The 13,954-nt window shown below is 38.0% G+C and overlaps 1 protein-coding gene across 26 annotated transcripts in view; it reads right to left on the bottom strand.

Moving 5' to 3' along the window:
- Nucleotides 1–13,954, bottom strand: part of ERC1 (ELKS/RAB6-interacting/CAST family member 1) — a 384,984-nt gene that overhangs the window by 168,467 nt on the left and 202,563 nt on the right. For all 26 annotated transcript variants that reach the window (XR_002344310.1, XR_002344314.1, XR_002344307.1 and 23 more), the window contains one exon: nucleotides 13,383–13,543. Coding sequence is in view for 15 of the 26 variants with exons in the window: in XM_021092976.1 (XP_020948635.1) it covers nucleotides 13,383–13,543 (161 nt within the window). In the remaining 11 variants the exon portion in view is untranslated. The remainder of the gene's footprint in view (nucleotides 1–13,382; nucleotides 13,544–13,954) is intronic.

Below are 13,954 nucleotides of genomic sequence, written 5' to 3'. Positions count from 1 at the left end.
GTCTGCATTCAATCCTTTTTCCCCCATTTTTAGAAATTTTATTGAAGTATAGTTGATATACAATGTTGTATTAATTTCTGCTGTACAGCAAAATGATTCAGTTTTACATATCTATATATCCATTCTTTTTCAGATTCTTTCCCCATATAGGTTATCACAGAATACTGGGTAGAGTTTCCCGTGCTATAGGGCTGCTGACCATCCATTCCATACACAATAGTGTGCATATGCCAATCCCAAACCCCCAATCCATCTCTCCCCTGTGGTAACCCTAAATTTATTTTCAAACTCTGTGAGTCTGTTTCTGTTTTATAAGTTCATTTGTATCACTTTTTTGGATTCCACAAAGAAGTGATATCATATGATATTTGTCTTTGTCTGACTCACTTCACTTAGTATGAAAAATCTCTAGATCAATCCATGTTGTTGCAAATGGCATTATTTCATTCTTTTTAGGGCTGAGTAATAACCCTAGTTTGTTTAAGAGTGTTTTTATTTGGCCATAGAATTCTCAGCTGGCATTTTTCTTTTAGTACTTTTTAAATTTATTATTTATTTTTTTATTTTTTGCTTTTTAGGGCCGTACCTGCAGCATATGGAGGTTCCCAGGCTAGGGGTCAAAGTGGAGCTACAGCTGCTGGCCTACACCACAGCCACAGCAATGCCAGATCCGAGCCTCATCTGCGATCCACACCACAGCTCACAACAACACTAGATCCTTAACCCACTGAGCAAGGCCAGGGACAGAATCCACAACCTCACTGTTCCTAGACGGATTTGTTTCCACTGCGCCATGATGAGAATTCCATCTTTTAGTACTTTAAGAGAAGTTCTAGTTTACTCTGATCTCCAATGCTTGTGATAAGGATTCAGCTTTCATAGTTTTTCTTTACATACTTCTTTCCCCCGATCCTTTTTTCTCTTTATATTTTGTTTCCAGCAATTAATTCCTACTGTATGCTTTTGTTCACTATGGGTCATATGTTATTGTTCTTTGAATGTCTAGCAATATTTTTCCATAGAACACAGGATACTGTAGATGAGACACTATAAAGACCCTGGATTCTGTTATTTTCTTCTGAAAAGTATGATTTTTATCCTAGTAGATAATTCAATTATAGCTGATCTCCTTGAACTTGTGGGGACTTGGATTTATCCTTTGTTGGGCTGATCTGCTGAAAGTACAGGGTATTTCCAGACTTCTTTATCCTGATGGGACTCATCCTCCAAATTCTATCGTCCCAGTGGACTTTCTTGGGACATTCAGTTTTGTCACACCACCTCTACCGTAAGCTTTATTGTGGGTCATCATCCCTACTCCTAAAACCTAGACTTTCTATTATCTCAGCAAGATGTCTGGAGTTCTAACAAGAATTTTGCCACTCTGACTGGGTTGGAACTCAGAATTCCCCAGCACTGCTGCTCTGCCTCTGGTATCACCATTCCATCTGCACCCCCAGAGCAGCATATCTCTGGTATGCCTTGTGTAGTCTCATCTTGTGAATGTGAAGCCTGGTCCTCGGCCAAGGATGATGGACTCTGATCCCAAACTTCTGCATAGTATACTGTTTATATTTACTTCCCTGATCTACTCAGAGCATTTACAACTACAAAATCATGGGAGGTCAGAAGGTTACCTAGTCAAAGAACCATATGATTTTTAAAACCACAGGAATCTTAGAGATTTAGGAAACTCTTTCATTTCAGAACAAGAAAACTGTCAACCTGAAAAGTTAAGTGCAAATTGGATTTTCAGCTGTAAATATCATGCTTTGCAAAATACTCAGCTTGACCCAATTTCATAGTGCTGTTATTACTTTATCTTATTTAATCTTCACAACCACCTCATGAGGTAGGTCTAAGAATTATTACCCCAGTTTATAGGTAAGCAAACTGGCTCAAAATGTAAACACATTCTTTGCTACAAAGACCATCTTATAATACTATCTTACTCCAAAGCTTCAGATAGGAAAAGCTTATGACTAAATAAATGGATTACTATTTCTACATGCAAAGCTTGAGGTAAGATTTACCCATTTATAGAGTGAGTAAATACTTACATGATACTCTGAGGGGCAATGAAAAGGAAGACCCTGAAAGGAGATTTTTTTAAAAAAGATCCCAAGAGGAAAAAAAATCTCTCATACTGGTATATTATGTAAAAAATTTTCTTAAAATGAGTATTGCAATTAAGCTAAGGCATTAGGTTACCTATCTGCAATAATTAATCCTTTAACTGTTTCATTTGTATTAAAAAGAGGGATTAGGGAGTTCCCATCATGGCTCAGTGGAAACAAATCTAAATAGCATCCATGAGGATGCAGGTTCGATCCCTGGCCTCGCTCAGTGGGTTACAGATTCGGCATTACTGTGAGCTGTGGTATAGACTGCAGACACGGCTCAGATCAGGCGAGTTGCTGTGGCTGTGGTGTAGGCCAGTGGCTACAGCTCTGATTCAATCCCTAGCCTGGGAACCTCCATGTGCTGTGGGTAAGGCCATAAAAAAACAAAAAATAAATAAATAAATAAATAAAATTTTTAAAAGAGGGATTAGATTTGATTCTACACCTCCAGTAAAGGAAAATATGAAAACATAAGAAGTAGGTCAACAATTCCACTCTTTTCTGCTTTGGGAGAAAGAGGATGACTTATATTCTTTTTTTTTTTTTTTTGTCTTTTTTGTCTTTTTGTCTTTTGTTGTTGTTGTTGTTGCTATTTCCTGGGCCACTCCCACGGCATATGGAGGTTCCCAGGCTAGGGGTTGAATCGAGCTGTAGCCACTGGCCTACAGTTGTTTCCTGGGCCGCTCCCACGGCATATGGAGGTTCCCAGGCTAGGGGTTGAATCGGAGCTGTAGCCACTGGCCTACGCCAGAGCCACAGCAACGCGGGATCCGAGCCGCGTCTGCAACCTTCACCGCAGCTCACGGCAACGTCGGATCGTTAACCCACTGAGTAAGGGCAGGGACCGAACCCACAACCTCATGGTTCCTAGTCGGATTCGCTAACCACTGCGCCACGACGGGAACTCCTGACTTATATTCTTAACTTCAACCCTGCACAAGTGAGGACATTCTCGCACACAAACCGTATACTGACAGGGGAAGAGAAAGAATTATAAAAGCAGAAAAGAGAGGGATCTGGGAGCTGTTAACTGAAAAGCTCACTTCTTTACTTGATACTTAAAGATTACCACAGCCATTTAAGACTTGTTATATGAAAAATGATTAGGAAGCATGATTTTTTTTACCTTTAAAAAATTATTTATAATTTTATTATATGTATTTTTTATCACTCAATTACATTTACAGTTGTACAACAATCATCACAATCAAATTTTATAGCATTTTTTGCGTCTTTTTAGGGCTGCACATGTGGTAAATGGACATTCTCAGGCTAGGGGTTAAATTGGAGCTGCAGCTGCCAGCCTACCCCACAGCCACAGTAACGCCAGATCTGAGCAGCATCTGCAAACTGCACTGCAGGTCACGACAATGCCAGATCCCTAACCCACTGAGTGAGGCCAGGGATTGAACCTGCATCCTCCTGGATACTAGACAGGTTCTTAACCAGCTGAGCCACAAGAGGAATTCAAGCCTGATTTTTTCCAAAAAAGTAGTTTCTTCTGTTTGGAAGTTACAGACGACCCTAAATGGCTAAAAGGTGGAATGGATTTAGGATTAACATAGGAGGAAGGCAAGGAATATTTAGGGTTATTTGTAATAGATTCCAATCCAGGTCACAAGAAAACAAAACAACTGGAGAAAAATATCTGAAATACTCATTCCTCGTCTTGTGAGAGGCTGAGGATCATGGTCAACACTTAGGAGTATGGAGAAGTAAGGAACCCTGATAATTACTGTATTACTATATTTAATAAACCCATCTCCACACTATCCTACAGTAACTCAGAGCCTCAATTAAACTCAGTCCCAAAAAGGAGGAAAGATGTTAGGAACTTTTACTATCACACACTCTGTGAAGTAGGTAGCATAAGAGAGCTGGCCATTAGAAAAAGAACGGGCAGAATTAAAGAGTTAACCAAGGCTAGGAAGGTCGTCCTCAGGTCAAAAGACAGTTGACAGAGGTTCTTTAAACAGAAACTTTTCTAGAAATCACATGATCATCTCAATAGATGCAGAAAAAGCATCTGACAAAGTCCAGCATCCATTCATGATCAAAACTCTTACCAAAGTGGGTATAGAGGGAACATACCTTCACATAATAAAAGCCATTTAAGACAAACCCACAGCAAATACAACACTCAATGGAGAAAAGCTGAAAGCCTTCCCACTAAAATCTGGAACAAGACAAGGATGCCCACTCTCACCACTGTTATTCAGCATAGTGTTGGAAGTCCTAGCCACAGCAATCAGACAAACAAAAGAAATAAAAGGTATCCAAACTGGAAGAGAAGAGGTAAAATTGTCACTGTAAGCAGATGGCATGATACTGTATATAGAAAACCCTACAGACTCAACCCAAAAACTACTTGAACTCATCAACAAATTCAGCAAAGTAACAGGATATACTGCTTAACATCACTGATTATTAGAGAAATGCAAATCAAAACTACCACGAGATACCACCTCACACCAGTCAGAATGGCCATCATTAATAAGTCCACAAATAACAAGTGCTGGAGGGGGTGTAGAGAAAAGGGAACCCTCCTGCACTGTTGGCGGGAATGTAAGCTGGTACAATCACTATGGAGAACAGTACGGAGGTATCTTAGAAAACTATACATAGAACTACCATATGACCCAGCAATCCCACTCCTGGGCATATATCTGGACAAAACTTCCCTTGAAAAAGACACATGCACCTGCATGTTCACTGCAGCACTATTCACAATAGTCAAGACATGGAATTAACCCAAATGTCCACTAACAGATGATTGGATTACGAAGATGTGGCATACATATACAGTGGAATACTACTCAGCCATAAAAAAGAACAAAATAATGCCATTTGCAGCAACATGGATGGAACTAGAGACTCTCATGCTGAGTGAAGTAAGTCAGAAAGACAAAGACAAATACCATATGATATCACTTATATTTGGAATCTAATATATGGCACAAATGAACCTTTCCACAGAAAAGAAAATCATGGACTTGGAGAACAGACTTGTGGTTGCCAAGGGGAAAGGGACGGACTGGGAGGGACTAGGAGCTTGGGGTAAACAGATGCAGAATGTTGCCTTCGGGATGGATTAGCAATGGGATCTTGCTGTGTAGCACTGGGAACTCTGTCTAGATGGAACACATAATGTGAGAAAAAAGAATGTATACATATATATATAACTGGGTCACCATTCTGTACAGCAGAAAAAAAATATATATAAATAAATGATTAAAAACAGATTCACATGCAGAAATCAGTTGCATTTCTGTAACTAACAATGAAGTATCAGAAAAGGTACAAAAATACAGTATCTTTTAAAATTATACCCCAAAAAGTCAAATACCTGGGAATAAATCTGACCAAGGAGGTGAAAGACTTCTATGCTGAGAAATATAAAACATTAATCAAGGAAATTAAAGAGGATTCAAATAAATGGAAGGACATTCCATGCTCCTGAGTTGGAAAAATTAATATTGTAAAAATGGCCATACTACCCAAAGCAATCTACAGGTTCAGTGCAATCCCTATCAAATTACCCATGACGTTTTTCACAAAACCAGAACAAACGATCCAGAAACTTAGACGGAACCACAAAAGACCCAGAACCGCCAAAGCAATCCTGAGGAACAAAAACCAAGCAGGAGGCATAACCCTCCCAGACTTCAGGCAATATTAAGTCACAGAACTCAAGACAGTGTGGTAATGGTACCAAAATAGACATACAGACCAATGGAACAGAATAGAGAACCCAGGAATAAACCCAGATACCTACAGTCAATTAATCTTTGACAAAGGAGGCAAGAATAAAAAATGGGAAAAAAGACAGTCTCTTCAGCAAGTGGTACTGGGAAAACTGGACAGCTGCATGTAAATCAATGAAGCTGGAACACACCCTCACACCACGCACAATAATAAACTCAGAATGGCTTAAAGGCAAACCTAAGACAAGACACCATCAAACTCCTGGAAGAGAACATAGGTAAAACATTCTCTGACATCAGCCTTACAAATGTGTTCTCAGGTCAGTCTCCCAAAGCAACAGAAATAAAAGCAAAAATAAAGCAATGGGACCTAATCAAACTGACAAGCTTTGGCACAGCAAAGGGAACCATAAAAAACCAAAAAGACAACTTCCAGAACGGGAGAAAATAGTTTCAAATGATGCAACTGACAAGGGCTTAATCTCTAAAATATACAAATAACACATACAACTCAACGGCCAAAAACCAAACAACCCAATGGAAAAATGGGCAAAAGACCTGAATAGACATTTATCCAAAGAAGATATACAGGGGGCCAACAAGCACATGAAAAAATGCTCAACATCACTGATTATTAGAGAAATGCAAATCAAAACTACCATGAGGTCCACCTCACACCAGTCAGAATGGCCATCATTAATAAGTCCACAAATAACAAATGCTGGAGGGGGTGTGGAGAAAAGGGAACCCTCCTGCACTGTTGGTGGGGATGTAAACTGGTACAATCACTATGGAGAACAGTACGGAGGTATCTTAGAAAACTATACATAGAACTACCATATGACCCAGCAATCCCACTCCTGGGCATATATCTGGACAAAACTTCCCTTGAAAAAGACACGTGCACCTGCATGTTCATTGCAGCACTATTCACAATAGTCAAGACATGGAAACAAACTAAATGTCCATGATTGATGATTGGATTAGGAAGATGTGGTATATATATACAATGGAATATTACTCGGCCATAAAAAAGAACAAAATAATGCCATTTGCAGCAACATGGATGGAACTAGAGACTCTCATGCTGAGTGAAGTAAGTCAGAACAAAGACAAATACCATATGATTTTACTTATATCTGGAATCTAATATAGGGCACAAATGAACTTTTCCACAGAAAAGAAATCATGGACGACATGGATAACTGACTTGTGGTTGCCAAGGGGGAGGGGGAGGGAGTGGGATGGATTGGGGATTTGGGGCTAATAGATACAGACTATTGCTTTGGAATGGATAAGCAATGAGAGCCAGCTGTATAGCACTGGGAACTATATCTAGTGACTTATGATGGAGCATGATAATGTGAGAAAAAAGAATGTATACATGTATGTGTGACTGGGTCACCTTGCTGTACAATAGAAAATGGACAGAACACTGTACGCCAGCTATAATCGAAAAAATAAAAATCATTATAAAGTAAAAAAAAGAAATTTTGCTTTCTAATTTTAATTAGGACCAATCCCACCAGTGCTACATATTTAATGCTATACTATACAGTACAATTTTACTTCTTTTTCAACTCAAATGTAGGCAACTTTCATAATAATTTCTGTGACTTTCTACAAAATATTTAAACCTCAGTATTTTAGGCCACTGTGAAAAATGCTTCCGACTCCACTAAAAGTCCTTTTTCATATGTCCAATGATCATATATAGGCATTTGATAGACGTATAAATAAGTGTGGCTTTGCAAAATGTATATATGTTCTAATTCTTTTGTAACTTAAATGGCATTTCAATTTGTTACTGGGATATAATTTGCACAACTATTATCAATTTTGTGGTTAATCTGGAAGACTGTCATAAATCTCCAAATGGGATTTTATTTTTTTAATGTCAGCAATTACACAATAAATTTTAACATGAAATTCTATATAATATCAGGAGATAAAATGATTTAAAAAACAGTCTAGTTTTAATCAGAGTATAACAGATTGACTAACCTAACTACACTAACTTCATATAGCCTGAACTTTTCCCAGTAAATATTTTCTATAGCTTTCTTAATTCTAAACATACTCTATTTTTTTTCTCTTAAATTAAAAGACAAAGATTGTTTAAATGCCAGAATTAAAGATTATATCACCGGACTCTTCTTAGGAAGAATATGAAAATTTATGTGTGTGAGAGGTCAGGTCTTTCTCTAGTCAAAAGGCATCTCAAGAGTATATAATCTAATCCACTGAGTTTTGGATTTCTCTAGTAATTTACTGCTGGAATGCTTTAATCAAACAGCCCTAGTCTCTCAAAGAAACAAGAGCTTCTGAAACTGACCAATTTGCAGAATAGTCAAATTTGCAGTTTGATAAAAAATTTTACTGAAAATGGAAAACAGTCTTTTAAGTGTATTTGGATTTTTGTTGTTGTTGTTGTCTTTTCAGGGCTGCACCTGCAGCCTATGAAGGCTCCCAGGCTAGGGGTAGAATTGGTGCTGTAGCCACTGGCCCACACCACAGCCACAGCAATGCAGATCCACGCCACCTCTGCTACCTACACCACAGATCACAGCAATGCCGGATCCTTAACCCATTGAGTGAGGCCAGGGATTGAACCTGGGTCATCATGGATACTTGTCAGATTTGTTTCTGCTGAGCCATGACGGGAACTCTGCCTGTTTTTACATTTTGCTTAATTTTCTGTTTTCCCACAAATCATCACAGGAAATACATACAGCAAGCAGATAATACTCACTACTACGTGTTTCCTGTGCCAGGCACTGTTCTCAATTCCACACATTAATAATTTATTTTATTGTCATGAAAATGCTATGAAGCAGGAATGATTATTACTATCATTTCACAAATGAGGAAACTAAGGCACAAGGAAGAACTTGCTGAAGTCACAGAGCTAATAAGTGGCAGTCAGAATCCAGATTCAGGCTTTTTCATTCCAGGAAGTACACTCTTACTATTTGCCATAAATAATTAGATGCAGATATCATGCAGAACTACTTGGGGGGAGTAAACTCCTTACAAATTGACAATGGAATGAAGCAAATTCTGAGTGAAGTTGTAGAACTGAGACATCCCCAACCCAGGAGAGATGATTAGCAGAAAACTGTTCAACAAATGGAGAGAAGTCCAGAACACAGCAGAAGAAAGTCTATGCCCTTGGTCAGCTTTGCAGTGAAAAAGTATCAAAAGTTTACTGTATCAAAACCCAAAATATATCATTCATAGTATTTTGTGTATAATTATGCTTAGGTTAACTGTATAGTTTTGGACTGAGGTTTTATATATTATTACCTTATATTTGTATGCCAAACTTTTAAAAATTGAACTATAGTTGAGTTACAACATTATTGATAGTTTCAGGTATACAGTATAGTGATTCAGAATTTTTATACATTGTATTCCATTTAAATGTATTACAAAATAATGGCTATAGTTCCCTGTGTTATACAATAAATCCTTGTAGCCTATCTATTTTACACATAGTAGTTTGTATCTCTTAATCCCCTACTCTTATTTTGTCCCTAACCACCTCCCCTCTCCCCACTGGTAACCACAACTTTGTTCTCTGTATTTTTGAGTCTGTTTCTGTTTTGTTATATATGTTCATTGTTTTTAGATTCCATATATAAGTGATAAAACATTTCTCTGTCTTACTTCACTAAGTTTAATACTTTCTGGGTCCATTCATGTTGCTGCAAATGGTGGAATTTCATTCTTTATAATGGTTGAGGAAATTCCAATGAGAGACAAAGAAAAAGAATCAATCGTATCTTCCTTATCCATTTGTCTGTTGATAGACACTTCGGTTGCTTCTATACCTTGGCTGTTTTATATAATGCTGTTATGAACACTAAGGTACACATATCTTTTCAGATACATTCTGAAAGATTTCTGGGTTTCATTTTTTTTAGGATATATGCCCAGGAGTGGAACTGCTGGGTCATATAGTAGTTCTATTTTTAGTTTCTGAGGAACCTCCATACTGTTTTCCATAATGGCTGCATTAATTTATACTCCCACCAACAGTGTACAATGCTTTCCTTTTCTCTACATCCTTGTATACATTTGTTATTTGTAGACATTTTAACAATAGCACACATCTGCCACATTCTGACAGATGTGAGGTGCTATCTCATTGGAGTTTTGATTTGCATTTCTCTAATGATCACTGATGTTAAGCATCTTGTCAAGTGCCGTTAGGCATCTATAAGTATTCTTTGGAAAAAATGTCTATTGAGGTCTTCTGCCCATTTTTCAGTTGGGTTGTCTGCTGTTGATATCAAGGTGTATTAGCTGTTTATGTATTTTTTATATTAACCCCTACTTGGTCATGTAATTTGCAGGTATTTTCTCCCACTCAGTAGGTTGTCTTCTCATTTTTTCAATAGTTTCCTTTGCTGTGCAAAGGCTTGTAAGTTTAACTTAGTTCCATTTGTTTATTTTTGCTTTTATTCCTTTTACCTTAGGAGACAGATCTGTAAAAAAATGTTGCTACAAATGTCAGAATGTTCTGCCTAACTTTTCATCTAGGAGTTTTATGGTTTCTGGTCTCAGTTAAGTCTTTAACTCATTTTGAGTTTATTTTTCTGCATGGTATTATAGATTGTTCTAATTTCATTGTTTTACATATAGTCATCCCATTTTCAAAAGCACTACTTAGTGAAGAGACTGTCATTTCTCCATTGTATATTCTTGCCTACTTTGTTATAGATTAATTGATCATAAATGTGTGGGTTTATTTCTGGGCTCTCCATTCTGCTCCACTGATCCATGTGTCTGAGCCAGTACCATGCTGTTTTTATTACTGTCACTTTGTAGTATAATCTGAATTCAGGGGTCATGATACCTCCAGCTTTCTTCTTTTTTCTAAAGACTGCTTTGGCCAATTTGTAGTCTTTTGTGGTTTCATATTAATTTTTGGATTATTTGTCCTAGTTCTGTGAGAAATGTCCTGGGTATTTTGATAGAGATTGCATTAAATCTGTAGATTGCTTTGGGTAGTATGGACATTTCAACAATATTAATTCTTCCCCAATCCATGAGCACGGAATATCTTTCCATTTCTTTATATTATCTTCACTTTCCTTCAGCAATGTTTTAAAGTTTTCAGAGTATAAGTCTTTCATCTCCTTGGTTAAGTTTACTCCTAGGTATTTTATGTATGTCAAACTTTTCAAATCTATGTTTCAAAACCACATAGGGATTTCAATTCACTGCTCTAAGTGGAAAGAAGAGAATAGCTGTTGCTCCCACACTTGGTAGACCCATGTGGGTTGGTCTCCAGGGAAGTGCAATTCCAAGATCCACTAAGAATCATCATTCTCTCAATAGGATAGAGGATAGAGAATTATGCCTAAAGTGTGGAGATAATTTGTTAAAAGGAAGGTATTAAAAAACCACTTTACTAAGACATGAAAATGAAAGACAACAAGGAGAAATTTAAGTGCAAACTAAAGCAAGGACTACTTTAAAAACTTTAAGTCATTAAATCTGTACAACACAATACTTGTAGAAAATCTAAGAACATCATGACGCCACAGTAACATCTCCCGAGCAAATGAAGATTTAAGACAGAAACCATGTGTCAAAGCCAGGTTTTAACACCTTGCTTCTGGAACTTTTATTTAATGTTGATTCATTACATTTCTATACCACTTATAAATTCTCTAAATACTTTAATTACTTATTCCATGCTGCATTGTGCTTGAGTGTTTGGTCTTACCAAAAAGTTTTGCTAATGAGTGTATTTTTCAGAAAGGTAATCTCCACCCTGGGTTGGCAAGGGAATTCCATAATAAAGTTTAGTATTGTAGTTCCATAACAATGATAACAATAATAATAATAAATCACACAATTCCCTTTTCATGGTTTAAAGTCAAGATTAAAAAAAAATTCATCCATATCTTTTCAAAGTCCTAATAATAAAGGAAAATTCCTTTACAAATCCACCACGATTGTGCTATAGACATTTGAACTGAGTGGGAAAAGCCTGACAAGTTAAGATCCTGGCATGTGGAGAGAAGGAAGCAAAACTCATATCCTGTTGCTTTAGCAGGGCCTGGAGTGCTTAGGAGTATCACACCTGGTACCTTGTTTTCCCCAACATTATATCCATCCTCCCTCTATTTTCTCATCACCAGTAATGAGACTTGACTTATTCCTCCTCCACTCACCTGCTCCTGAGAAGTAAACATTTTTCTTATCACGATACTCAGAACCTTAACTTCTGCCTAATATCCCTGCATATCAACCTATTTCTGGCTTCCAGTGTATCATCTGTAATGTTTTTCTAAAAGATTAGGATCTCTTAACCTTCCACCATGGCCTAATCATCCACAAGCACAGGTGACACCCCAACATTTGTTTCCTCAACTCCTGGGCTACAGTCCTGACTTTACAATAGTCGTGCACCATGAAAATTCATGCTGAGATGTCACAGCAAGATCCTTTGCTACTCTGTACTTGTGGCATTTGGCATTTACTGATGGTCCAAAGTATCAGAAAAGAAGAGGAGATGTTAGCTTGAAGCATTAGGTAGGCTCAGAAAAGTTTACTTTATGTCATAAAGACTGTGGATTTATGCAGAGAAGAGGGAACTAACAGAAAGTAAGGATTATGTGGGAGAAAATTAATAAAGAATGATTGCAGAGGAGGGAACCAGTGCTTAAATCTGTGATAGAAAGAAGTTGGCCGCGATGAAGGAGAAAGCATATCTCCTCTGAGTCAGAAGATAAGACAACAAAAACACAGGTAACTACTGAAGTAATAAAGGTAACAGCAGGGTCCCAGCACAGACCTGGTTTCAATAAAATGAGAGGAAGGTAATCACATGGGGGTGGGGAGAGTAGGGGAGAAAGTACCATGGCATGTAAAAAAAGAGACAAACTTGTTCTAAAGAGAAGGAACAGAACTTTTCAAAGTCACAGACAAAGAAAAAGAAGCAGATGCATTATGTACAGAATATGCATACATGCTTCACATCAGACTATCTCAAAGAAGCCACAAGATGTGGGGAAAGCAGGAAATGGATGCAAAGCAAGGTTTTGCTAAAAAATAACAATTCCGTAAAGACTGACTGGAGTGTGGCAAATGTTAATCGTTAAATATGAGGGTCGGTATAAGGAGGTTCATTATACTATTCTCTCTACTTTTGTGGACCTTTGGAAATGTTTATAATAAAAAAATGTTTTTCAAATTGCCTAGCCATCACAGAATCTCAGGAGCAACAGTCAACTTAGTAAGCACAACAACTTGTCTCAACTTTCCAGAAGGTTTTAGGAATTTCAGAGATACAACTGGAGACAGACACATACACTCTAGGAGACTAAAATCTGATGAAGAGGGGCAAAAAAAAAAAAAAAAAAAAAGTTTCTATTTGACCAGGATTTTTCCAAATTTGTTCTAAGGAGTGAGAAACACCAGTTAGCATTAAAATTAGGCTAAGTGGGTCAGAGGTAATAAACAGGACCAGAAGATGAAAGCAATGAGGACAAGTATTTCTACTAAGAACAAGCCTGAAAAACAATATTATAAAGCTTACTTCATCTCCAGAACTTCCTCTAAGTGTTTCCTTCTCTCAGCCCGAAGGTTGGTTAAATGAGTTTCCTTCTCTGCCAGTGACTGCTGCGTTGAGGACAGCTTCGCTTTCATGGACTCGAGCTCCTGTTTTACTTTCTCCATGGCCATCAGTAACTCCTCCACCTGTGATAAACATGGAAAACACAAAAACTGAACATCTGGATCAAGCCCAGTCAGTCAGAGGAGTTGGGCAAGGGCAACACCTGCGCCCACAAAACTGAAGATGCACACAGCAAAAATTCTGTGCTCTCTCCAGACCATACATTTATAGCAGGTAAAGAAATACACCTCTCGGAGTTCCCATCGTGGCGCGATGGTTAACGAATCCAACTAGGAACCATGAGGTTGCGGGTTTGGTCCCTGGCCTTGCTCAGGGGTTAACGATCCGGCGTTGTCGTGAGCTGTGGTGTAGGTTGCAGATGCCGCTCGGATTCTGCGTTGCTGTGGCTCTGGCGTATGCTGGTGGCTACAGCTCTGATTAGACCCCTAGCCTGGGAATCTCCATATGCCGTGGGAGCGGCACAAGCAATAGCA

Source organism: Sus scrofa, chromosome 5, assembly GCF_000003025.6.
Source record: "Sus scrofa isolate TJ Tabasco breed Duroc chromosome 5, Sscrofa11.1, whole genome shotgun sequence".
Lineage (NCBI taxonomy): Eukaryota > Metazoa > Chordata > Mammalia > Artiodactyla > Suidae > Sus > Sus scrofa.
Note: the sequence above shows the minus strand (reverse complement) of the source record. Positions and strands in the feature narration are given on the sequence as shown.